Source organism: Morone saxatilis, unplaced genomic scaffold (genome assembly GCF_004916995.1).
Source record: "Morone saxatilis isolate NCDOM2014 unplaced genomic scaffold, NCSU_SB_2.0 Contig7, whole genome shotgun sequence".
NCBI classification, from domain to species: domain Eukaryota; kingdom Metazoa; phylum Chordata; class Actinopteri; family Moronidae; genus Morone; species Morone saxatilis.
Window position 1 is genome coordinate 17,126,655 of NW_023340246.1, and position 26,787 is coordinate 17,153,441.

At 42.8% G+C, this 26,787-nt stretch overlaps 1 protein-coding gene across 1 annotated transcript in view; it reads left to right on the forward strand.

The window, feature by feature from the left end:
- Positions 1 to 26,787, forward strand: part of LOC118340856 (nesprin-1-like) — a gene marked incomplete in the record, with an annotated part of 73,189 nt that overhangs the window by 35,934 nt on the left and 10,468 nt on the right. The window contains 40 exon segments of the mRNA XM_035679008.1: positions 825 to 968; positions 3,153 to 3,383; positions 5,494 to 5,634; positions 6,892 to 7,005; positions 7,334 to 7,495; positions 7,873 to 8,067; positions 8,177 to 8,350; positions 10,632 to 10,823; positions 11,631 to 11,762; positions 11,926 to 12,026; positions 12,227 to 12,377; positions 12,574 to 12,702; positions 12,825 to 12,998; positions 13,121 to 13,336; positions 13,447 to 13,548; positions 13,665 to 13,784; positions 13,870 to 14,070; positions 14,173 to 14,346; positions 14,466 to 14,597; positions 14,759 to 14,955; positions 15,169 to 15,301; positions 15,420 to 15,602; positions 15,720 to 15,869; positions 16,020 to 16,196; positions 16,310 to 16,465; positions 16,553 to 16,708; positions 16,806 to 16,976; positions 17,210 to 17,343; positions 17,465 to 17,669; positions 18,581 to 18,763; positions 18,908 to 19,054; positions 19,188 to 19,342; positions 20,025 to 20,172; positions 20,261 to 20,355; positions 20,455 to 20,689; positions 21,158 to 21,352; positions 22,673 to 22,798; positions 24,018 to 24,173; positions 24,864 to 25,022; positions 25,786 to 25,952. Of these exon segments, the coding sequence (XP_035534901.1) occupies positions 825 to 968; positions 3,153 to 3,383; positions 5,494 to 5,634; positions 6,892 to 7,005; positions 7,334 to 7,495; positions 7,873 to 8,067; positions 8,177 to 8,350; positions 10,632 to 10,823; positions 11,631 to 11,762; positions 11,926 to 12,026; positions 12,227 to 12,377; positions 12,574 to 12,702; positions 12,825 to 12,998; positions 13,121 to 13,336; positions 13,447 to 13,548; positions 13,665 to 13,784; positions 13,870 to 14,070; positions 14,173 to 14,346; positions 14,466 to 14,597; positions 14,759 to 14,955; positions 15,169 to 15,301; positions 15,420 to 15,602; positions 15,720 to 15,869; positions 16,020 to 16,196; positions 16,310 to 16,465; positions 16,553 to 16,708; positions 16,806 to 16,976; positions 17,210 to 17,343; positions 17,465 to 17,669; positions 18,581 to 18,763; positions 18,908 to 19,054; positions 19,188 to 19,342; positions 20,025 to 20,172; positions 20,261 to 20,355; positions 20,455 to 20,689; positions 21,158 to 21,352; positions 22,673 to 22,798; positions 24,018 to 24,173; positions 24,864 to 25,022; positions 25,786 to 25,952 (6,413 nt within the window).

The following is a 26,787-nucleotide window of genomic DNA, read 5'->3' on the forward strand; positions in this document are numbered from 1 at the left end:
GAAAGAATCAAGTGACCTTCTAGGACTGTCTGGAGGACAAACACCTTAAACATCACCATTTTAACCAATACTTGAAACAATGAATCTATCTGTCTAATATGGCTTTTTGAGATTAATTGATTATATACATATGAGGGCTGCACCCGACTCTGCTGCTACGTCAACCTACATAAATTCCATGTTTTAGCCTATCTGACAATTTAAATAAAAGTTTATGTTGTGCTCATAGTTCAGTTATAAAATCCCAGTGCACCACTGCCATCCATTAACTATCACTCTACTCCGCTTCCACAACTAGTTTTGTGGATTGTTGCCATTTTGAGAATCAGTTTGTAAAGTTTAAAGCCTGCCATGTTGGACAATGACAGTTAAAAAACTGAAGTGCAGAGATCTGACGGACAAAGTGCGAGTCGACTGATGATTCAAATCATCCTCTTCAGGGGCAGCCCTAATACATATTCATATCTTAAACACAAGGTGTTTAAGATAATAATGGAAATGTAGCTTCACACTTCAGAGGCCCACAATGAGCAGAAGATGTGTTATAGATACCTTTTTATATATTTAAAAGTACTGTATGTTTAAACTTCAAATAAATGCACCCTAGAATATTCACACAACATATAACACACAAACAGAGACAAAGAATGTGCATATAACAATCAATATCATGGTTAGCTTTGTGACATAGTGGAAGAAATAACTCCCTGGAGGGGAAGGCGTGATAATTTCCCTTCAGAGATCAATAATATATATCACATTTTATGATTGTTTTACAAAAGATGCAGCTTCAGCCTTGCCTTGTTATGTTTCCTCTCTTCCAGGAGGCTGTGGTGCAGTATGAGCAGTATGAACAGGAGGTGAGGAACCTCCAGAGATTAATAGAAGAGGCTCACCGCATCATTCAGGACCGGCCTGTTTCCACCAATAACATACAGGAACTTCAGGCTCAAATACACCACCATGAGGTAAAACAAGACATAGACTTTATTTAATAAAATGTAAGCATGTTGACACTCGAGCATTATACCGATAGATGATTTTTTTAACCTATCATTCCAAACTATGGGAATTCATTTGCAGCCGTCACTCTTGTGAGAATGCTTTTTAAATAAGATTTTGAAACCTGGTTGCAGGGATTTTCTCTAATTCAGCCATTAATAGTATTAGTGAATTATGGCACTGATGTTGGGCAATAAGGTCTGGCTCACAGTTAGCATTTCAGTTCATCCTGTCGTTGTTGGATAGGTTTGAAGTCAGGGCTTCGTGCCTGCCAGTCCACAACAAAATGTCTTTATTGACCTAGTTTGTATTTTGAAACAGGAAAGGGTTTTCCCTAAACTGTTGCCACAAAGTTGAAGCAAAGTGAAGCTAAGGGGCCGAGCCTAAACCATGAAAAACTTAATTATTTTGACCATATATTGGTTGTACAGTGCACTTTTAGATTACGGTAGTCTTAAATAAAAATAGTTCAAATAGTTTTTATTCACTGAATGAACAGCGGCACGACAAAACAGACCACAGAAGGTGGTACTCGCCTCAAAGGACACTTCATTTGACATTTAAAGAAATTAATATGCCGATGTCTAAAAATGGCTTTTCCAATGAGGCCAACTCCTTCAGCATCAAAGAGCCAAGAGCAAGGTAGACGTGGGGAGTTTGAGTCATTATGTATTTCCTGTAGTCTGTAACAGTTTCAAACAGCATAAAAAGAGAAGTTGATTCAGCAGGAAATGTACTGTTTATCTCACAGTAGTTGTGTTGTGTTGTAGAGGCAACCCTTATGACTGAATTAGACTGTGACAATGTCTTAATTCAAAATGCAAATAACAGACAATTAATTGATGTTTCTGTTAAACTATCAGAAACCCTTAAAATAAATAATGCTTATTTAATCCCCCTTTTTTACATAATGTTATCAGAGCAGTGCCACCACATAAAGCAGGTAGAATATTGTGTTATTCACCTACACGTCCAACTCATTCACATTCCTCCTTTATCTGATGCTACATGTAAATATAATCTAAATAGAGTCCTGTTTGATGCAGAGTGGAAGGCTGGATGGTTTTCACCTGCGGTATATAAGCCCTGTACTCTTGGTTGCAGTTTTACTTTGCTGAGTAAGTGTGTTTGATCTCCCATGTGGAGAAAGAGTTTGAGAAGGAGGGGGGTGGCAGACTGAGAGGCAAAGACCTGCAGAGAAAGAGAGCAGATCTCCTCAGAGGCAGCTGATTTATTTTATTACATTTTAACTTGATTTGATCTACTCTACTACATTACCTGACAGGGAATATATGAACCCAGGTGCTTGTAGATATTTTGCTTCTTACTGCGATCCCTCCGGTGCTGCGGAGTGACTTGGCATGGCACTGTGTTTATATCTGAGTTTGATCTCTCTGAGCAGAGAGCTGCAACTCCACTGGCCCAGTTAGTCACATGACCTGATTATCAGTGCATTGACCATCTGCGAGACAGAGGGAGTAGAAGGAGGAGGGGGGAGGGAAGGAGGAGCTGGACCCGGCCTGCCGGCTCATACCATGGCTGTAATTTGACACCATCTATGTCATTCTTTGCTCCTTAAACACTCCTTCTCTCCTTACGGCTTCTCTTTTGTTGAGAGGAATCTGCCTCGAGGATTGTTGGAGGAGGGCAGCGGCAAGACAGGAGGAAGGGGGGGTTACAGGCAGTGAGATCACTTCCTGTTTTTCCTTGCCATTTGTGTATGTGTACAAGAGGGAGTGTCTGAGGGATTTTGAACTATTTCTGCGAGGGTCTCTCTCAACCAAACATCCTGTCTGTTGGCTTCACCACTGCTCTGAGTCACCCGCCTCTGTGCTGCTCTGATTGGCTCAGAGATACAGAAGAGAAAGAGAGAGAGAAAAAAAGAGGGAGAGAGTGAGGCAGTGCTATTCTCTTTCTACGCTTTATACACAGTGCAGCCAAAAGCAAGAGACCGGGGGAGAAGAGAATGCTTCCACTCCACTTACTCCTGTCACACCGGCACCACATTCAACGCTGAACCAACTCAACCACCCCCTTTTTTCAGGATCTTATTTAACCAGGAACTATTGATCTTCCATTGTGGACTGAACCACACTCTCCTGACCCTGGGGGTGGTGGTGCTTTCTGTTTGCTGGGGGATGTTTTGACAGGAGCTGGCCCAGAAGATCCGTGGCTACCAGGAGCAGATCGCCTCGCTCCACTCCAAGTGTAAGATGCTGACAGTGAAGGCCAAACACGCCACCATGCTGCTGACGGTCAGCGAGGTGGAGGGCCTTTCAGACGGCATGGACGAGCTGAGTGATGAGGAGCTGCCCAGTGCTGTGGCAGCCGCCACCGCCGCCGCTGCAAAGCAGCTTCCAGCACACCCCTCTGTCGTCATGGTGAGTGGCAAAGCCTACACATACACAATCACCCATAAAAGTCACACATGTATACACTGGATGGCTATTTGCCTGTCTGGCACAAGTTTTGTGTGTGTGTGTGTGTTTGCATGTGTCGCCTCTATCCCTTCTCCCTGTCTGTTCAGACCACTGGTTCTCAAAGTGGAAAACCCCAGGGGTCCTTTTGGGGTTTCTAAAGAGTTGTTAACAGTTACACAATCATGTTAGTAGTTTAAAGTTATCCAAAATTAGAGGATGTCGCAGTTATGATTACAGGTTTAACCCTTTTCTTATTTTCCTCAACAACAGTGTGCAAAGTTATACCTGTGCGATTCACCTCCAAGTTAACAAACAATATAACATTTTTCCACAATGTTGGCCCCTGGGATGACATTTAATCCTAAATTAGGTTACAGTGGTCCATGACAGGTAATATATAAGAACTATAGGTTCAGAATAGGCTTTTTCTCTTCTCTATTATTATCCTGTTCCGCTGCTTCTATTTCTTTTATGTGTCCAATTTTTGTGTTGGACAGAAATAACCCAAGCTTTTTTCCCCCCATCTTCCCTCCACCTCAAGTGTTACTATTCTGGCTGTGTACCACTGCGCTGATACTGTGCTGTGTCACTTCACTTCGGCTCTTATTAGCCTGAATCTGTCTGCCTGCTACAGTATGTCATCCTCAGCTTGGTCATTCATTTTTCTTATGTGTTTGTGCATAAGAAACCGCCTCATTACCTTCTTTTCCTCTGCGTCTTCCTTTTCTGATTCAGATTTCTTCGCTTCCTTGCACTGTATCTGCTGTTTCTGGTGTGTTTGGTCTCAGCAGGCCAGGAAACAGGATATTACTGCATGAGTGTGTGTTTGTGTGTGAGCAGAGCATGATAATTATGAATGTATGGCAGGTAGTTAGGAGAGCTGATAGCCTTGATTACTTGTTGTGTAACACATTTAGTACTGTTTCATTGTTACCACAGTCTTACTGCTCAGGCTCTAACCAATCTTACTATGTAAAAACTTAATTTCCCACACATGCCGGTGTGCTGATGCTCTTCGTTGCGTTGCATTGCATCATGAAGCCCGGGAAAAAGTCCTCTGAATATAACAACGTCCTGAGTCGGTCGGCCAAGTTCTGCATTAACTGCCAGAAAGCAGCCCAGTAGGGTTTGGCTCACATTTCAATTCTGCCTCTCTACTGAAGCATGCAGGCACACAGACAACTGTGCTACTTCTAGGACAGCTGCTGCTACTGCTGCTGCAGTATTAACTAGTCCAGTATCGGTTAGCTGTGCCATGCTTCAGCTATGTTTTGTTTAATCTGGCCTTGATCTTGATCTTTTCTTACTGTTAATATAGTGTTTTTTTACTGTAAACATACCTTTAATGTATTTTCTAATTGTGCGTATGTATCAGACAGTATGAGTGGTTCTTTTCGAGGACTTAAAGAGGTAAAACAGCTTAAATATGTAAGAAAACATTAAAACTTATGTCTGGGATAAGGATAATGTCTGGATGCTACTTACAATAGAAGTGTGTCTGTGATGTAAAGGAAATGACTGCGGTTCTTAAACCGTAAGTCTACAGTATGTATGAGTGCGTCTGTGTGGTGAGCAGTTTCAGTGTGTGTTTAACTTCATGATGTGATTTTCTACTTCCTGGTATAGTCATTCCTTTCCCCTGATGTATCCTGTGAAAGAAAATCCTAGTTGCTCATTCATTCTTAGTGGAATCCAGTGTTTGTCCACTTGCTACCACAGAGCAACGCTACAGTGAATTATGTCTCTTTAATGCTGTGCTACGGCAAAAGTGTTGCGGTGTTTGATGTCAATAGCAGTAATTTGATCAAACTGCTCTCCTCTCAGTGTTATTTGATTACTTGCTGTCTAATTAATCAGCAATGTGCTCACTGCAACCTGCCTAACCTGCACTCCCCCATTAATTTATATGCTCTCTCTTCTTCTCTCTCCTAATTTTCCTCGCTCTTCGTCTCCTCACTCCTTTTGATCTGGGCATTTTCTGTTTTGCCCTCCCCTCCCTCCCTCCCTCCTTTTTCCTCCACCTGCTTCTTTTGATGTGCGCGTTTGATGTGCGGTGTGTATGTGTGGTCAGATGACAGCCGGCCGCTGCCACACACTCCTCTCCCCTGTGACGGAGGAGTCAGGGGAGGAGGGTACCAACAGCGAGGTCTCCTCTCCCCCTGCCTGCCGCTCCCCCTCCCCAGGGGCTAACGCTGACGCTCCTCTTAACCAGGTACTGCAAACCCCACCCTGGTTACCTCCAAAGCCCTCCAGCATTATCTGCCCAGCTTCCATACAACACCTCAAATTCTCAGTCTAACATCACAGGAAAACACCACCTTAACCTGTGCAGCAAAACATGTCCATCTTAATGAGTCACCAAGCAAATATTTAGTCTTAACATCTTCTGTTTAAAACGACTGGAAACTATTTACCACTGGGATAAGATTATTTGACTGATTTCCAGTTATTTTGCCCAGTGAATTAATACAACCATTGAAGTTTTTGTATTGGAATTATGAGACCCTGTTGTCAGTTTTTAGTTTGTTTCACTTACTATAAGATATGTGAATATATGACTTCTTAAGATGGACATGCTAACTCTGCACCCCATCCCATCCCATCTGCTTCACCTGATTCCCAAAACCAAACAGTGACCTCCCCCCTGTCATCGCCACTGTCAACACAATGGATGTTTGAAACAGCTGGAGAGTCGCTGTGCTGTCCCTGCTTTCCCTGTTTATTTATCAACATTATGTTTGCAGATTTAAGTTTGCCACTTGCTTTTTTTGCTGAGATAAGAATGAGAAGGTGTCATTTAAGCTAAGTTAGCATAAAGTTGTGTGTAACTTATGACTCGACTCTTTGTTCTGCTTTGAGAAACAGCAAAGGTCGTAGTTGTTGTTTTTTTAGCTATTATTGTGAAATGTGTGTTTTCCTGTCTCGTGATGTGTCAGTGAGTCTAAGCTGTTGAAAGAGGACTAGAATCAATAAGGTCAAATGCAGTTGGAAAGTGATCGAAGGAAAGCATCATGGGAGAGAGTTTAAACTAATCTAATGGGACCTCAGCCAGATGCTGCTGAAGTGAAAACAACCTACAAAGAACAGAACAGATTTAACTCACAGGTTATAGACAGTGCTTACTACTCCTAACTTTGGCCCATACCCTTTCTGTGGTAATATGAGAGCTTGTGGATGGCCTGATTTACCATAACCGAGAGCTACCATACCCATTAACCCATGGCGTACTTAGTATAGTTGCCATTTGAGCTTAAACTCCGAGGGAAATGTGTGCATAATGCATTACTAAGTAGCACACATGTTCAGAGTGTATGTATAGCAGATGTCGGCATATTTCCACCAAATGTGGCCATTCATATTCATTGTTGACTGTATGTTTGAGGACATAAGGACATATCAGCACACCCTCTATTGTACATCGCTCTCACACACTATTGAAACCTACACTCACTGTGTTGTTGTGCCACAGGGTCGAGGTGCACTAAGCCGAGCACCGCTACAAGAGCTGTACGACCCGTCTATGGAGACCAGTGCTGCTAACCTGGATGACCTGCAGAGATCCTGGGAAACACTCAAGAATGTGGTACGTCACACCATCAGCTACAATGACCTATTAATTCACATATAAAAAAAAACAGTTATGTGGAGAAAAACAGTTAAAGAGATAGATTTTAATTACTTACTGTTCAACACAATTCACAGCTGAACATGGATAAAGGTTTAGGATTTGGGACATTATCAGAAAGTTATCATAAAATCAGGGAGCAGTGTATCTTTAGTAAGACTACACTAAATTGGGACTGAAAGTGAAAATATACCTCTGCTACCAAGTGCCATCTTGATTTCGCCATCATACATTTTTTTTTTTACATTTCTTTCTTATTCTCTCCACCTCTTCTCTCCCACCAAAGATCAGCGAGAAGCAGAAAAGTCTTTATGAGGCTCTGGAAAGGCAGCAGCATTACCAGGAGTCCCTCCAGTCCATTTCTACCAAGATGGAGTCCATCGAGGGAGCGCTCAACGAGGGCCTGGAGCCTAATAAGAGCCCCGAGAGCCAGATGGCTGCACACCAGGTGAGAGAGAGAGGGGGACAGAGAGGTCTTGAGATATTGGGGGAACTTGTGTTTGTGATGGGGAAAGAGAGAGGAGGCGTGGAGTGCAGTACACATAATAACACTCAAAGTAGAAGACGTCTTTTGGGGGGAAAGATAAATCTGAAAAAACACAAACAGAGAATGATTGAGGGGTTTAATATTGAACCAACCCATGCACTGGTTGCACAGACAGGGTGGCCCTGCTCTCCGTTGCTATGCCAACTTCACAGCCACAGCTGATACAGTTTCTTTTTGTAAAGACTCTGCCAGGCAATTTGGACAGACCCTCTTTTACTCGCCATCTTCTTGTCAGTCTCTTCTTCCTCTCACACTATTCCGATGTCTGTCCGCCTTAGGCTCTGATGGACGAGATCCTGATGCTGCAGGACGAGATCGGTGAGTTACAGACGTGTTTCTCCGAGGAGCTGGCAGACAGCGACAGCGATGGGGAGCCCGGTGACCAACTGGCTCTCCAGTCTACTCTCACCGTGCTGGGAGAGAGGATGGCCACCATTCGAATGAAGGCTTCTGGGAAAAGGCAGTTGCTGGAGGTGGGCGCTCAAAGATGATATACATCTCCTAAACTCGCATACTTTTATTCTTATTTCAACTAAACTTTTCACACCGAATCTGACATGTATGTCACTTTGACCACTGCAGGAGAAACTAAGTGAACAGCTGGAAGAGCAGCGACAGGAACAGGCACTGCAGCGTTACCACAGTGAGGCCGAGGAGCTCGACCACTGGTTGCTCAGCACTCGTGCCACTCTGAGCTCTGCCCTTCAGCCTCTAAACGAAGACCTGGACATGGAGGAGCAGCTCATCGACTGTCAGGTGAGACATTTCTGCAATCGTCAAAGGCTGCACAGGTGCTGAAAGATCTTGAGCTTGGTTAATTAAGATTGATGAAGAATATTGGTGGACGGTGTGCATTTTGTTGCTCTCCTGACGTGCAGATTTTTAAAGTTGTCCTCAACTGATACATGAACTGAACTTTTGAATTCCTACACCAGCCTTAGGCGTTGTAGGAAAGTGTGTATGCTACTGTTTTATTAAGAGGGAGCTATCAAAGGCTAAAGTATCTGGCTGCTTCACTGTTCCAGAAATAGGGCCTATGCTTGGATTTATTCCCTAGGTATAATATTACCGTTGCTATTTTAGTCACGTATAAACTGCAATTCACCCTAAAAAAAACTGAATATGGGACTGTTTCAGACCAGAACAGAATCGGAGGCTTCTATTGTCCAATAAATGGGCACTTTTGTAGGATTAAGACATTGGGATTAGGATTAAGGTCTGACCCTGTATCTCTTTCTGATTACTCTCCTCACGAGCCCTCAAACATTCTTCCACGAGCCAAGTGTTGTTACCCCACTCATCCTGTTTCTATGGTAACATCACCTTTATCTTCTGGGTAATTAGCACCCATTGCTAAATGATTAGCAGTGGTTACTGATCCACAGTCACATTTCCTTGTAAAGATTTTAGTCAGGTCTTTGAAGTAGGAAATTATATTCCAGTTATTCCAAATAAATGTCTGAGTAAAGAGAGATAAGTTAGTTTATCTCTTTTCTAACTTTCTGACACTTATATTTAGTTCTGTTGGCTTTTATGCGTGTACTTTGACTCATATTAAACTGAAGTATTAAATGAATTAGTTATGGTCTAACAAGTGGTGTTTTGGCAGCTTTTTTGTGAAAGCTTTTAACTTGAACTCTTTAATACCAAAACTGATATGAATAAATATCTACATTCATCCTGCGATTGCACCATAACTGGCTCCTCATCAGTAATAATGTTAGTTCTGTTGTTCAGGCAAAAGGAAATGTAGCAAAAGCAGTCGAGAGACAGTAAGCTGATTACAGCTCACATATGGCTCCTGTGGAGCTCAGGTCTGAAGGTTCGGCCCATGTGGATTCCTCATCTCCAGGGGGTAAAAACTGTCTGGAAGTGTAGATTATTAGAGTGTAGATCCAATGGTGAGAAATAATATGAGGTTAGAGAGATGAAGTGAGAAATAGTGTCGAGAGAAAGGGAAGAAATTGAAGTGGAGAAAATCAAGGAATGAAAAGAAGGGGAACAATATAAAAGGTTTTTTAAATGTCGTATCAGATAAATGGGTTTCTACACTTTTTTGTTGTTATTTTCAGTTTCAGTTGCATTTCAGTTTTGTTTGGCTAATTTAACTTTGTTAGTTATTGTAAACTGTTCACTGAACAATCACAATCCCTTTATTTGAACACGAGAACATCAACACGCTGTAAGCTGGATAAACAGAGGTTCTCAACCTTCACAATGAATGACACGGTGGCAGCACTGGATAGATGGAAAAGAGTTCAATGGCGGCACACCAATTGTTGGGAGAAATTCTCTGTGGAGAGTTACGTCCTCATTCCTGCCAAGAGCCCTTGTACCCTTGTGTGAAAGAAGGGGATTCAACCTTAATCCCCGTCTTTTCCACCTCCATACAATTGTGCCACTTTTCACACACAGTCTGGACACGGAAAGGGAGGGTCTCTTTTTCTGTTGTTTCTCTTGTTCAGAAATGCAAGAGGAAAGTGAGTGGGATATGTTCAAAAGGATTTTGAGTTCTTTAAAAAAATAAAAGAAGAATGAGAAAAGGAGATGCATAAACAATGAGCTGAAGGATTCTGAATGTATGCTGTTCATACTACAAAGACCTAAAAGTTCCTTTCATTATGTTTAGTGGAGTTCCACCTGTCAGTCACTTACAACAATGGTTCCCAACCTATGGCTCAGGACCCCCACATAGGCTGGCAGGATGAATATGAGGAGTAGTGACATTAATAAAAATGATAGGAAATAGGAAAAAAACTTAATTTAAATATCAAAGTAAAGCTCTTAAATGTTAAGAAATATATATATATATATACATGTTGTGATTACACATCATGGTTCAGAGATAATACACTTTGTCAGGCATCCTGAAATATAGAGGAATACCAGTGAAATGAAAAGTGATATAATAGGTAACTTTGGTTTAATCGATCCACGAATGACGCTCTGAGATTACTGCAAACATTCAGGACTATGATGAGATGGTTGCTTAAGATTTTAGGTTGCAGTTTGTTCATTTAACTCTTTGCCTTTCCAGAACATGCTGTTTGAGATCGAGCAGAAAGTGTCGTATCTGTCGGAGCTGTCCGTCCACAGCGAGAGCTTGCTGTTGGAGGGCCGGGCCGAGACCAAGGGAGAAGCGGAGCAACTCACCTTCAAACTGCGCTCCCTCAAAGACAGCCTGATGGAGCTGCAGCAGATGCTTCAGGACAAACAAGTTGACATACAGGTGTGATCAGGGGTCATGTGTTTTGGTTCCCCACCATCCATTTTATTGTCCTCACTTATTGCCTTCAGTTCCCTTCCCCTACACATTCCCACATATTTGTCCATTTTCCAGCTTTTCCTTCCTCCCTGCCTCTGTGTATGTTTTGTTGTGATGCACTGCATTATGTGACACTGTGTAACTGTATCAATGGTAGTATTGTGCGAATACTAAAGGTTGTGTCATGCTCCTCCATAAAAGTCCACTGTTTTCCACGATGGAACAACAAGGGCCTGTGTGTCTCACAATGGGCCTCAAACAACAGACAAAAGGATGCTACCTCATCACATGTTAACACTAAATGTACTGCATCAGGTGTGTTTCTGATGACACAACAGTTTGGTCTTTTTTGCTTTGTGGTTTTCTCCCTTTTGGGAAAATCAACTCAATTCCCTCTTAAATTTCTCACTTGCAGCTGAAAATTATCCTTCCTTTAAAGGAAAAGTCCCTTGCTGGCCTCCCCTCAATGTGCTTTTATAGTAAATAGAGACATTCATTCATTCATTCATAAATCACTCTACAGTACATAGGAACTACAACAGGTTATTTGTCTGAAATATTTGAAATGCTGGCATCACTCTCAATGTGATTAGTGTGTATATATACACATATATCGTGTTTTAATACTTAAAAATACAGATTTATTCACACACAGTTGACAGCTGGACTTCACGTAACTGAAATGAATATCATGAAGACAATGTCACTTAAGTTTATGTACATCTGCACAAACTCACTTTTTCTCCTAATAAATTCTTTGGCATCTCCCAGGGTTCATTGCAAGAGCAGGAGGACAGTGAGCCAGACTCGTCTCTGTCTCAGAGTCCTAATGTCCAGGAATGGCTTTCCCAGGCCAGATCGACACGCACACAGCAGCATCACAACAACCTTCTTCGGCAGAGGGTAAGAGGAGGCTAAACCGTTTGCATAGTTTCTATATTTAACAGGGCCGACCACTCTTAAGATTGTCTGGAACAATTTCAGATAGGAAGTGGATACTTGTTTCAAATAAATCTTATATAACTCCTTTATATAATGGCCTAAATGCTGCATGCTGACTTCCTAGGAGCTGCAGGAGCAAGTAGCTGAACAGAGGAGGCTGCTCCAGTCAGTAGCCAATGTTGGAGAAGAGTTACTCAGCCAACAGACCACACCCAATGGAGACAGGTACTTTTTCTCCTGTCTCTATTCTTCTCACACTTATTTATTTATTCTTATTCGTTAAGTAGCTTCTGTCTATTTATTTTTACATGTTTATTTAAAAAAGTTGGGTAAACCTTTAATCATATTGGAACTTGCTGATAAAACAACACTCCAGGGATCAGATATCAGTCTCTATTGACAACACAACACTCTCTCTCCCACAGTGAGGTGTCCATCCCAGGAGGAGTGTTGCTGGAGAGTGAGACTGTGTCTCCTTTGGACCAGCTAAGACAGCGCTGGGAAAACCTGAATAAAGATCAGAGCACGAAGCTTCAGCTCTCCCTCAGCTCCCTGGAGCAGGACCAGCTTAGCCCGGTACACATGCCATACATTGTGGATTTTTGTCTTTTTTAATGGATGTTGTTTAGTGTTTAATTGCAGTGTTTTGACTCCAACTTAAGGCTGATGTTTTGTTAGTTCTTCTTCTTCCTCTCATGTAATTTCACACCTTCATTGTTATGTTTGCTGCCGGTCAGACCTTCATATGTTCTCATTTTTCACTTGTGTGCAGATCCTCCACCGATCCCGTCTGTCCAGTCCTAGTATGGTGTTTAGAGGCGAGTCTGCCAACCAGGGCTCTCGCTCTCCCGGGGCTTTGTTTGAGGCCTGCAGCCAGACTTTGGAAAGACTTGCCCAAGAGGTGAAGGACAGATTTTCTACCTCATTTTAAACTCTCATTATTCCCAGGATTTTCTGTGTCCTTGGTAAAGAACAAAACAGCTTTCAATGTACTGAGCAAATATTCGTTGTTCTTCCCCACAGGCAGCGAGTGGTGACCATAAACTGGTAGGGTCTTTAGGAGGGACAACAGTCCAGCAGGACCTGTATGCTGCAGTTTCATCAGCTTCTTCCTGGTTGGATGCTGCTGAGAATCAGCTGCTCTCTGGTCCTGTGCTGCTGTCTGAAGATACAGAGACACAACTTAAAAATCTGGAGGTACTAAAGACACTTGTATGTAGTAACACTGGTAACTGGAGTTTGAACACATGACAACACAATTAAAACTCTTCTGGATGCAATATACTAGCTTTGTTACTGACCTCAGCTCTTCTCTTCAGGATCTGAATAAACAGCTGAAGGCGATGACCAGGGAGGTAAACCAGTCCAGAGACCTTCTGGGTGGAGGAGCGGGCCGGCTGTGTGGGGGAGATGAGCAAGGCCTGATGGAGGAAACACTGGATGGCCTGCAGGAGAGGATGGGGCTGCTGGACTCCACCCTGGAACAGCATTGTGACGCCATGAGGGACAGGCTGCAGGAACACTCAACCTTCCAGGTACAATGGCTGTGACTGGGGACCCACCAGTCTGATTTTGATCAAACTTGGAGCATCATTTTTTTTTTTGCCTAACTTAGTGTGAACATTGTTTCTGTTGTCCTTGCCAGAATGAACTGAGGATGCTGTTCACAGCTCTGAGTGAAAGTAAACACCAGTTGCTGCAGAAGATGGCTGGAACTGTGGACAGACCTGCATCCAAACAGATAGAGGTATGATACCAACCAAGGACAGATACACAAAATATACAAATTATATAAATCCCACAGGTTCAGTGAATGGGAAATAGCTCCTGGCATATTCTTTAAATATGTTGCATCTTCTGTAGACATTATCAGAGGTGGAGGAGAGTCTGAGAGAGTTTGAGCAGCGACTGACTGAGCTGAAGACCAGAGCAGAAGCACTCCAGTCTGACCAAATCGCCAACCAGGAACTTCTCAAACTACAGGTAACATCAAGTTCTCAGAGGAGGTCATTTATTTTTCTCTTCCACTTTGCCTCCCAGCACCATAATACTTAATGACTTTGTGTAGGATGCATACGAGGAGCTGGTGCTGATGGTGGGCTCCAGGCGTAGCAGCTTGAACCACGGCTTGTCTCTTAAGGCTCAGTATGAAGCTGCACTTCATGACCTCACAGACCTAGTGGACACCGCCGAGGACAAGATGGCTGCCGATCAGAAGATGACAGTGGCTTCTGTCATAGAGGTCCAGATGTTACTGGACAAACACAAAGTAAGGAGGGTGGTGAGAGTGGGTGGGATTGCTCTGAAATGCAATAAATGTTGTTCATTTAGAGATTTATCTTCTCTAACATTGTCTTCCGTGTTAATACAGGAGTTTTTCCAGGGTCTGGAATGCCATATGATCCTCACACAGACGTTCTACAGTAAAGTGTCTGGTCTGGTGGCGCAGAGGGAAAGCCAAACCCTGGAGGAGACCATGGCCTTAGCCCACAGTGTGCTCAAACAGGCCCACAGGAGGGGGGTGGAGCTGGAGGGCATACTGGAGGTAGGAATGAGTGATTAATAGAAAAGAAAGCAAATAATAACAGTACAGTTCAGTTGAATGAAACAACATGTAGAATACATTAACTTCACCGCCTCTCTTCTTTCTTCTCTTTTTGACAGTCTTGGAGCAGGCTTGTGGAAGACTACCAGGCTCTGTGTAGACAGCTGGAGGCTGTGGAGTGTAGCATCCCCACTGTAGGCCTGGTTGAGGAGACAGAGGAAAGACTTGTTGAAAGGATCAGTCTCTACCAGGCAAGGAACTTTATACAGACTGGACACACACAAATGCACAAATAAATGCATTCATGCAGTATAAAGATGTCATCTGACTTACCCTGAAAGCTGTAGTCAAGCCTCCTTGTTAGAATATTGAATCTGTAATTCATCAATTATCCATCTGTCCTCTCCTCTAGCGTTTGAAGGCCAGCCTGACGGAGCATCAGCCCCAGTTGTACCAGGTCCTGGAGGAGGGCAAGAAGCTTCTTCTGTCTGTTGGCTGTTCAGACTTGGAGAACCAGCTGACGCAGCTGGGAGAACACTGGCTCTCCTCCACCACCAAGGTCAACAAGGAGCTGCACCGCCTCGATTCCACACTAAAACACTGGAGCAGGTCAGGGTCTAACAATGATCTGAGTTTGTTTTGTATGCCAGTGTCAGATCTCAAATAAATTATGTAGCTATGAGAGTCAGCCAAATTGCTTTGGTCTGCAAGCCTGTTTGTGATACCTGGAGGCTGAATACAGTGAAAACTATACCCTAAATCTTTCATAAGCTGTCAGAACAAAATCAACATATTGTATTTTGTCCTGTGTATAAATTTCAGGTATCAGAGTGAGTCAGCAGAGTTGAGCCACTGGTTGCAGTCGGCTCTGGACCGGCTGGAGTTCTGGACAACCCAGTCAGTGACAGTGCCTCAGGAGCTGGAGACTGTCAGAGACCACCTCTACGCCTTCCTGGTTAGTTTGGTTATCACATGAGCAGCAAAAATTAACCACACACATATCAATATCCTATATGTTAATGAATGGATGGTTAGATTCCAACTTCTCTCACTGTCCTTTTTGCTTCTGATAGGAGTTTTCCAAAGAGGTGGATGCTAAGTCGTCTTTGCGTTCATCTGTGCTAAGCACAGGCAACCAGCTTCTGCGATTGAAAAGAGTAGACACAGCTGGTCTCAGGACAGCGCTGGGCCAGATTGACACTCAGTGGGCTGAGCTGTTGACTCATATTCCTGTAGTACAAGAGAAGCTACACCAGGTCTGTAACACTTTAATGCTTATCAGCTGTCGCCCAATGTAGTTATAATGTTTTAAGTAATTTCTTATGTATTATGGCTTTTTATAACATTGTAACCTCTTTGCTCTCGTCACTTAGTTGCAGATGGAGAAGCTGGCATCACGGCACGCCATAACAGAGCTGATGAGCTGGATCTCTCTCATGGAGAACATCATTGAAGAAGACCAGGACAAAATCCTGGGAGCTGTAGGCTCAGAGGTGGTCCAGAACTTCTTGCAGAAGTATAAGGTACAAAACAGTTTACACCCAAAGAGTTCTATAGTTGTTCCCTTCTGGTGAAGCTGCTAAAGAGCTTGACATGTTATTTGTCAGAAAGTGAATTAACAACCTTTAGCCACCCCTCTTTCTCTAATCCACTCTTCTACTACTACTTCACAGGGTTTCCGCATAGATCTGACCTGTAAGCAGTTGACTGTGGACTTTGTAAACCAGTCAGTGCTGCAGATCAGCAGTCAGGATGTTGAAGGAAAGCGCAGTGACAAAACAGACTTTGCTGAGAAGCTGGGAGCAATGAACAGACGATGGCAGATACTACAGGGGCTCATCACTGAAAAGGTAATGTTTCAGTCACAGTGTAGAATTAATATAACAAATTACAACTGAAATGTTATCATCTTATATTTTCAGTTTGCTGTTTTCTTAAGTTCTGAATTATGTTTATATTTTAGATTCAGCTACTGGAAGGACTATTGGAAGGTTGGTTGGAGCATGAAAATGGAGTTCAGGCCTTGAAAACCTGGCTCACACTACAAGAGGAGAAACTGAAGAAGAGACACAGGATAGAGGATGTAGCATCGGTGCAGAATGCGCTTAAAGACTGTCAGGTATGCAAACACAAAGCGCAGCTATGTGTACCACGCACAATTTGAGTTTTCATAATGTCTGTAAAAATAATTATTTTGTTGTTGCAGGAGTTGGAGGACTTGGTGAAGGAAAAAGAGAAGGATCTAGAGAAAGCAGAGGAACGTGGAAATGCTCTTATCCAAGATAAGAAAGGAGCAGCCTGCTCTGTTGTCAAGGAGACCCTCAAAGGATTGAACCAATCCTGGGCTCATTTGGACCACATGGTGAGCTTCTTGGATCCCTTACCCTCAAGGTTGTTGCTTACACTTTTCCATTGTGGTGTAAGAAACTTACACGCTTTGTCTCCCATCTTCTTATCAGATAAGTCAGATGAAGGTGAGCCTGCGGTCGGTGCTGGAGCAGTGGACCCTCTACCGGCGAGCTTCAGAGGAGATTAATGGTTACCTGATGGAGGGGAGGTACTCTGTGTCCAGGTTGTGCCTCCTTAATGGTTCTCTAGAGGCAGTGCAGCAGCAGGTGGAGAGTCTGGAGGTGAGGAGTGTAGAAAATAGACTGCCCTCTTTATTTTGGAAAAGTGGCACACCCTGAAAATAATTGTAAGAGTTAGTGCATAAAGTTATTCAAAGTATTTGAAAGTCATTGTGAAAAGGAACATCTACACAGTGATCAAAAGACAACTGTCAATAAGCATAAACAGCATATGTTGTGCAAATTTAACAAACGCTTGAATATGAAAATTAACTTTTAGTGGTTGTGTTTTTAAGAACCTGCAGGAGGAGATGGATAAACAAGAGAGCAGTCTGAGGAAGTTTGGCTCAGTAACACACCAGCTGCTGACAGAGTGCCACCCGTCAGTGGCTGAAACACTCAACAGAGCCCTCAGGGACGTCAACATCAGGTGTGGATAAAAACACGTCTCTGAGTTACTTTAAATCAAACTGCAGCTGTAATCCTTGTCATCAACTATCTTCTGAGCTGAAGACAGTATATAACCTTGTGTTTCTCCTCCTCCATTATAGGTGGAACAGTCTACTAGAGCAGATCTCAGAGCAGCTGAGGAGCAGTAAAGCCCTGTTGGGGTTGTGGCAACGCTACAAGATATTGTATAGCCAGTGTGTGACGGTGGTTCAGAAACAGGAGGAACGTGCGGATCGCCTGCTGAAGAGCGCCACCGACAGGGAGATCACAGAGGAGGAGAGCAGCGCCTGGATAAAGGACTGCAATGTGGGTGGAGATGGGACAATATAACACACTAGTCCAGTATATGATTATTTGAAAAAGAATTCCAGTCAGCAGTATAGTTCATAGGTCATAGTTAGTCATTAAACATCTTCTGTAGGAGGACCCAGATCTGGATTTAGATTATTACTACATCTACATTTTATGTGGCTTAAAATATATTTTGTCCTGCTTAACCTTCATCTCCTTTGGTCTTGTGAACAAACCCCAAAACAGCTTGTCAGCTCACTATAGGAATTCACAATGCCTCTATCCCCTCTGCAGAATACCAAATTGCACCCTGTCCTTTTGTCTGCTTGAATGTAGATTCACAGCACAATCTAACAAAAGCCTTTTGAAAAGGAGACTGCAAAGGGAAAGACAGGCCCCTGATTTACACTACAGGGGTCCCCCAGTGTCACACTGGGCTTGTAGGGCCAAGCTGGGCGATGTCTAGAGACACACTGTCCTGTAAGCTGTCTGTCTGTAAGCAGACCGTTATTTTGACTGAGGATCACTTATAAGCAGTTGCTAAACACTAAGTGGTTGAGAACTGTAATTGTCGTTGGTGCATGGGGCTGTCCTTTCTGGGAAGCTTTTTACAAGAAAGCTCTACACAAAACACCTGTTTTACTTATTCTGAATGCATTTATTCTTCAGCAAAAGGATCACGTGGTTCTCTTTGGGTTGGAAAAAAATCTACCATTCTTTGGCAATCTGACTCCTTTCACCCTACTGCATGAACACCAAAATATAAATATGTTTCTCTTGAATGCAGACATTTTTTTAATATGTAAAGGCTTACAAAATCTATTCTCCATGATGTTTTTTATTACCTATGCATTGGTAGTCCTGCCTGTGAACTTTCAGTGGTTCTGTCCCTAACCTGCCTCTCTCTGATGCCTTTACTGTTGCAGGCGTGCCTCGGTGACCAGGCATCAGTGCAGCAGTCCCTTCAGCAGCTGCAGGCTTTAGGGGATAAACTGAAGAGCCAAGTTGACGCCTCCTCCTCGGCGGCCCTTCAGTCCGACCACCTGTCATTCACACATCGCCTAGCAACACTGGAGCACGCCCTTCACAGGCAGCAGGAAGTACTGCAGGTAGGGTAGCAGGGATTGGTGGGCATAGGCGGAATGACATACACATCTCTGTTTCCCACAAACAACCCTATTGTATGAATAAGGGGGATGTGATTGGTAGGCCATCACTTCTGTATTCTGACTGTGTCTGTTGGACTGTTGTAGTCTGGATCTCAGGCCTGTGAGGGTTTCAAAGAGCAGCTGGACACACTCATCCGTAAGGCTGAGGAGGCTGAGGAGGTGCTGAATGAGTCGGACCCAGTCGGCTCACCAGAGCTCACTGTGGTCCAAACACGTATGGAAAAATTGAAGGTACAGAAAACAGTGATGTCTTGGTTACTGTTGTATTATCTGTGTTTGAACATCCTGTACGTTTAAACCAAAAACACTGGTCATCTGTGTTTCCATATTTCCCTACTAAAAATGTGTAATAATATGTTCCCAGGTTCACCTGTTGAAGCTGAGCAGTCTGTCTCCAGACCTGGAACGTGTTAATGAGTTGGTTTACAGACTGCCAGTCAGTGACAGAGATGTTAAACGGTTGCAAAGTCTCAACAGAGCCTGGGCTGCTCACTCCGCTCACCTCACTGAGAGGTTCAGGTAACTAAAATCTTCAACAGCAACGAGCAGTCAGTGACCACCACACTGCAAGTCAGAAACTACATTTTTGAAATCACATAAATTAATTTTTTTTTTGTCCTTTATAAAAGATTTCATTAAACTTTCATTCTTAAGGGTCTTTTTACAAGCTTTAGAGCTTCTTCTACTTCTCTTTTTCTAATGTATAACTTTACCATACTTTAAGTAGGTATTTCTAATTTGTCACTAAAACAGCATTAATATTTTGTATTGAAGATATTAATTAAATATGACACATTTGTCATAATCCACTATAATGAATATATTACAAAATTAATGTTTTGCCTGCAGGTGTAGGTCCTATGTTTTTAACTTTTTATTAAGCCACCAAGCCTGCAGGTATGAATGGTGGTGGGTTATGAAATGTCTTTTTGACAGGACATTTTGTCAGAAAGTAGAAGGTTAACAAGTTCCTTACTGACTAATAAAGAAGTTGCTAAAAAAGACTAAGCAGAAGTATATGCAAATGTGTCCTTCACTTAAATATGAGCTTACATAACTCATACATTATTATTATTTATGCATTATAATTAGTAATCTGTAACACATGAGCCATGGAAAAATAAAGTTAGTGGTAAAAACTTGTAAAACTCTTCTTATAAAAAGGTACTAATCTTCTTTTATGTTAATGTTGTCTCTCCAGCAAACTGCAGGCAGTGTTGCTCCAGCAGCAGACTTTCCTCCAGAAGTGTGAGGCGTGGATGGACTTCTTGTCTCAGACTGAACAGAAGCTGGCGGCAGAGATCTCAGGCAACTACCAGAGTCTGCTGGAGCAGCAGAGAGACCATGAGGTAAGAGAGGCATTAAAAGCACATGTGTACTAATTGCTGTCGTTGTTTGTACAGTGTTGTTATTAATATAAATTTGTGGTGCTTGCAGTTGTTCCAGGCAGAGATGTTCAGCAGGCAACAGATTCTTTACTCCATCATCAGTGATGGTCATCGTATGTTGGATCAGGGACAAATGGATGACGGGTAAACATACAATCCTATGTAACAATTTTACCTATCTTGTTAAAAGAAATGTCTCCAGCTCTGAGGAGCTTACATGCTGTTCTCACTCATGTCCAACAGAGATGACTTCAGTGTGAAGCTGGCCTTGCTGAGTAATCAGTGGCAGGGTGTAGTGAGACGGGCCCAGCAGCGAAGGGGCATTATTGATAGTCTGGTCCGCCAGTGGCAGAACTACAGGGAGATGGCAGAGAAGCTGCTACAATGGCTCCAAGAAGTGACCCGTGATCCCGATGTACACCAGCCAGGAGAACCAGTCGCCCTGCAGCAAGCCAGAAACCTTTTAGATCAGATACAGGTAGGTTAAAACATTATAGAGGAGCTTTTATAGCCCTTCATTCATCACCTTATTCTAATCTTCTCTTAAATTAGTTTGTCTGAAATATTTATTCTTTATTATCTCTGCAAATCACAATTCTAATTAAAAATAATTTCAAGTAAATAGAAGGTGGATGAGATTGGTGATGGATGGGTTCAGTCTCTGACACTTTCCCACTTTGCCCTGAACTAATTAGTTTCTCAAAAAGCTTGTTTGAAAAGTTTGCATCATTTATGAGGTCACACAGTCTTTACAAACATATATCCCATTTAAAAAAATACTCCTCCTACTTATTGTCTTTAAACTTCTTACTTTAATTAAACACTAAATTGACCTAAAGCAAATCTAAACCTTCTACTAATAAACCCTAACCCCTCCTGCAAACCTTAGATTCCCTTAGTTAACCTGTATCCCGTCTGCACACCGTCCCTGTCTTTCCTCCTCCAGCTGAAGGAGCGAGTGCTCCAGAGGCAGCAGGGAGGCTACATCCTAACGGTGGAGGCCGGCAGGAGCCTGCTGCTGTCAGCCGACGCCAGGGCCGAGTCCACACTGCAGACAGAGCTGATGGAGATTCAGGAGCGGTGGAGGCACGCCCACCACCGCCTGGACCAGCAGAGGAGGGAGCTGCATGGCTTGCTTAAGGTCAGAAAAAAGTGTTTTTTTATACTTCTTTCTTGGTTTGTTGCTCTTTTGGCCCTTTACAGACTGTGGTGTCTTGTTAATTTAATTTTAAACTTGTTGACTCATTGTTCTCAGGTTTCTGTTCTCATTGGCAGCATTAGAAACCTCTCTGTTAACATTACAATACATTGTAACAATGGCAGTTTTTAGGGTGAAATGATCACTGATCAGCGCTGCATTATGGGACATCTTGAACTATTGCAGTATGTGAAGTGTCATTTGAGCACAATCTGTGTTGGAGGCTAGGTTACAAACTGTGTCTTTACCATGATGCAGCATAAAGGTGCTGTTGAAGGGTGCTGAAGGGCGTCTAAGCACTTAATGAGGCTGCCCAGTTGTGCATGCAGGACATTGAAACCAGGTTAGCGCATGAATTATGCAACGCTGCACTTTAATCCTGAAAAGAAATGAAGGGCAGATATGAAGCACACTGACTTCTGTTCCCAGATTAATTGCTAAGCATCTGCACACACACTTCTCACACTCAAGCATTACAAAATGGCACAAAGATACAAAAAAAAAAAGTGCCAACTCAGAGCACATAACCACAGAAACACATGCAAAGTGACACTGTGCAGTGATCTGTAGTGATTTCAACCCTGCGAGGGAGATTTTGCAGGCTGTGATTGTGCCCTGTTTCGAACGGGACTGAGTGACGCAGTTTAAAAGCTGCATCTGGGGATTCTGCTTTTTTCCATTCTTCTTATTCTCCTTCAGTGTTAGTTATTCTCTTTCTCTTTGTCCTCCTTGGTTTGCACTTAGAGAGCAGCTACCGTAGCTATTCTAGTCCTAACCCTGGCTGTTCTTTTTCCATGACTCTTGCTTCAGGTATGCCACTTAGCTGCAGCATTTCTTACCAAATATTACCCTTGTTTTACCCCAAACTGGACCGGACTCTATAAATAGCTTTAATCTGCGCCCTTTGGAGCAGAACCTCCCTTTTTTGTCACGAAGCTGTGTTAATTCTCTTCTTTTGGCTGTTGGATTTTTTTGCTGTATCATGGTGTTGCTTTGGAGGTTCAGAGCTGAGTGGGCTGTCTAACGGCATGATAACTGACTTCAGCTGTTGGTTGATGTGTGTGTGTACTGTATGTATGTATGTGTTTATTATTATGTATTCTGCAGTTTATCCGTACTGATGCCTTTGTTGCTGCTGCAGGAAGAATTCATAACAACTTCACTGAGCACAAGAAGCTCTGCAGTCTGTGCGTGTGTTAGAGTGTGTATGTATGTGTGTGTTTTATGCTCTGATTCTTACTCTGTGTGTGTGTGTGTATGTAGAACTGGGAGCGATGTGAGAAGGGCATAAATGCGTCACTGGAGAAACTGAGGGCCTTCAAGAGGAAGCTGTCCGTGCCACTGCCTGACCACCATGAGGAGCTACACTCAGAGCAAGTCAGATGCAAGGTGAGGACACTGTAATACACATTGTTATAGGCAGTATCCTGTTCTGTCGTTATATAAACATTTTACTCTCTCTATCTCTCTTGGTCTGCCTCTCTCTTTTACACACACACACACACACAGGCTTGTCCTCCCTCTACCCCATTAATCTGGCTACGGGGACAAACAGATAAACAGACAGACCAGCAGAAAAAAAATAAAAATCTTTATGTATCAGCTGCTGTCTCATTGTGCGACCTTGTTGTCCTGCAAGAGCACAGTATTTTGTGTCTTTATCTAATTAGAAAAAATATGATTTTTATTTTTGTAGATAATTTGTTTTCTGTATTAATTTATCATAAAAAGAGCTTAGTAAATAATTATTAATGTGACTCAGGCTAAAATTATGCCAGGATGAATGAACAGGGAGACTCCTATTTCCCTCGTTGTTACAACAAAAATCATAAAATTGCTGTGTGGAATTTCACATTGTGATCATTTGCAGTTTGTGTGAACCACTGGACATTATATGCAGTCATGTTTCATGCATGACATGTCCTCCTCAGGGAGGAGGGGAGGGCTGTGAGTGTAGCATCAGCTGAGGAGAGAGAGAAAGGGGGTGGGGAGAGAGAGAAAGAGAGAGAAGGAGAAAAGAGAAAGAGAGGCTTGCGTGCGCCATTAAGGAACCAGGAGAGAGAGAGAGAGAGAGAAAGAAGAGAGAGAGAGAGAGAGCATCCCTGTTGGCAGTGGGGGTGTATTTATGTATGTGTGTGTTCGCTTCCTTTTGTGTGTGTTGCGTAATGGAGACATTCTCCTGCTCCACAATGATTACACCGCAGCAAAAACCATCACAGTGACAGAGGAGGAGGAGATGCAAGGTTCGCTGGGTCTGTTACCTTTATCCTGCCTTTAACCTGGAATGTAGCTGTTTTATTTACATTTAATTTAACATGTTGTATTATTTTTAGGCCATTTTATGCTACTTGCATTTAGAAGAAACTTTGTGCCTTTTTTTTTCGCGACATGCCTTGATGTAATATTCATTGTGAGTTTGCTGGGGGTTTTTTTTCCTCATCACTGTTTCTGAGGTTGCAGCAGCTGCAGAAGTTCTGCTCTGTCGTGGGTTGTTTTTTCTGCTCTGTCTGACTTTGGCTGTTGGGTCTGAGTATCTCTTCATTTAAGGATCATCTCTCTCTCTCTGTGTGTTTTGTACATCATTTCTTGTCATATCATGTGGATGCAGGAGTTGGAGAGCAGTGTGGAAGGCTGGACTGATGACCTCACTTCCTTGTTCCTGCTGAGGGACTCCTTGGAGGGCGTGGTCAGTGCAGATGACATCACAGTGCTACAGGAACGCCTCCAGCTGCTTCAGCGCCAGTGGGAGGAGGTCTGCCACCAGGTAGATTCACACAGTACATAAACATAAACATTTATTTTCTTGGGTGTTTTTAAAAGGCTGATTCGTCTGCTTTCTCTCTGCATAATCTCAGACTAATTTGTGGTTTTGTTAAATTCTGCAGTGGCTCCTCATTTAGTTTTCAAGCATTCAGAGGACATTAAAATAAAGGGATCTTATCTAAATTAAATAATGTATGCATGTATGTATTTACACGGCGCATGTTCTCATGCAGTACTGAGCCCTGATGAAGATAGACAGTGGTAACATTTGACAGAGTGAGAGTTCATCTGTGGCTAACTTTCCACATCCAACACTTCAGGCGTCACAGGACCAAAAGTGTTGTTGTGAGCTGTGTGTTAGTGTGACGGGGTGTTTGGTAAAGACTGAGAGAGGATTAGAAGAATTTAATTGGACTGGACATATTCTGGTTGCTGCATGAGAAGGATTTTGGTTTTTTTTAACTTTCCTGGTTGATTTTAGCAGCATTCAGACCTAATTATTTTATGTCTTTAAGGTTTATCTTCCTCCAATTCTGTTCTTTCTCTACTACTAAACCACTAAATTGTCACATTTTAAAATGTTTCTTTTCATCGTCCTTTCCATGTCTTTCCTCACATTTCCTCCCTTCTCCCTTTCTCTTGTCCCCTGTCCCACAAATCCCCCCTTCGTCCTCTCCTTTTGTCCACACAGCTTTCCCTGCGCAGGCAGCAGGTGAGCGAGAAGTTGAATGAGTGGGCAGTGTTCAATGAGAAGAACAAGGAGCTGTGTGAGTGGCTCACACAGATGGAGAGCAAGGTCTCTCAGAATGGAGACATCAGCATTGAAGAGATGATTGAAAAGCTGCGCAAGGTGATTTCAGCACACAGTCTTCACAGTCTGCACATATTATACACATATTAGTGAACACAGCACACCTGTTTCAGTACAACCAGGGTTTAAGTGTTGAGCTGAGTCTAGATTGTTTTGATGTTTCTGGTATGTTAATTATATGTTTAATTAGATTCATTTGTTATTTACTTACCTTAATTCATACAATTGTTTTAAAATGAGAGTAAATTAACCTGATACTATTGTAGGTTGTTATCAACTCTTATGTACTTTTTAAGTTTTCTTGAAAAAGGGCGCAAACGTTTGGATTTTAATAAAATGAACAATTATCAGTTTCAGTTTGAACTAATTAAAGGTCCAGGGTGTAACATTTAGGAGGATCTATTGGCAGAAATGGAACATAATATTCATAATTATGTTTTCATTCGTGTATATTCGTCTGAAAATAAGAATAGTTAGGTTTAATTTCCTTAGAACGAGCCATTTTATCTACAGATACTGGTCGTCTTCTGTGGAGGCTGCCTTGTTGAACCAAACACTGACTCTAGAGGGGACCTAGGTGTGGAACAGTGAAGACTGCTTGTTTAAAAGCATAATATTAAGAAAAAAAATTATTTGAATGTAGCTTCATAACAAGTACTGTATTTAATGGAAATGGAAAGGACGCTACACTAACTAATTTGGTCTCATCTGCAGCTCTAATGCACAGGTGTCACACACACACCTACAATATGCACCACACTCACACCTTTCTGTGTTAACCTGCTTGGTGTCTCTCTCCCAGGACTACCAGGAGGAGATCAGCGTAGCTCAAGAGAACAAGCAGCAGCTGCAGGTTATGGGCGGGCGCCTGGCCAGGGCCAGCCAGGACAGCAAGGCGGCCGAGATCCAACACAAACTCAGCAAAGTCAGCGAGCGCTGGCAACACCTGCTGGACCTCATCGCTGCCAGGTGGGTGTACAAGACTCTCAGGTGCTAAGTTTGATAGTAGAGTTTGAGGGGGTTCTGTGAAGTTTATAATAGCACAGATCATAGATAACAGTTGGATGGACTGAAGGACACAAGTGACATTTAAAAAGTGTAAAAATTGTGTCTACCAGAACAACTAGAGACGAGTCCTTACAGTATCATTATTTGGGTGAAAAGAAGGGAAGTAACTTTGTCACAATGCTTACTCTTCACATCCCACGCTGACTGACTCCTCCTAGTGGGGAAATGTTTATATTAGTGGAGGCTTGCTTTGGCCTCGGTTTGTTACCATGGTATCCTTCATAACACAGCACACGTGATGCGGAATTCATTTTCCCACAATGCTGCTGAGGCATTTCCTGAGTTTCTTGCTGGTGTCAGTGGGGCCTCCGCTTAGTGGGGCTGCAGACCAAGCAGAGAGAGAGAGAGGTCACATTCCTCATGCTTCCTTGACTCTCTTCTTTTGTCTCTTTTGGTGCTCTGGACACTTGTGCTGGTCTGAGTGGGAACCAGTCTACTTTGAAAACTGGTGTAGAGTAGTTGGCGATACTGTATGTATTGATTTAATATAAAAAATATGGAAACTGAAAGTGACCTGACCTAAACTTTGACTCCAACTACCCCTGCTGCCCAACCCCCACCGGCTGTCTTCCGGCTGTTGCCCTCTGGGACTGTACTGGATGAGGGAAGAAAGGGAGGCCAATGTCTGACCTCATACAGACAGCTGCACTCTTTGTCTCTTAAATGTGTCCTTAACTGAAAAACAACAGTGGAGACGGTTTGTAACGGTTACAGAGAGCACAATACCTGACAGCGT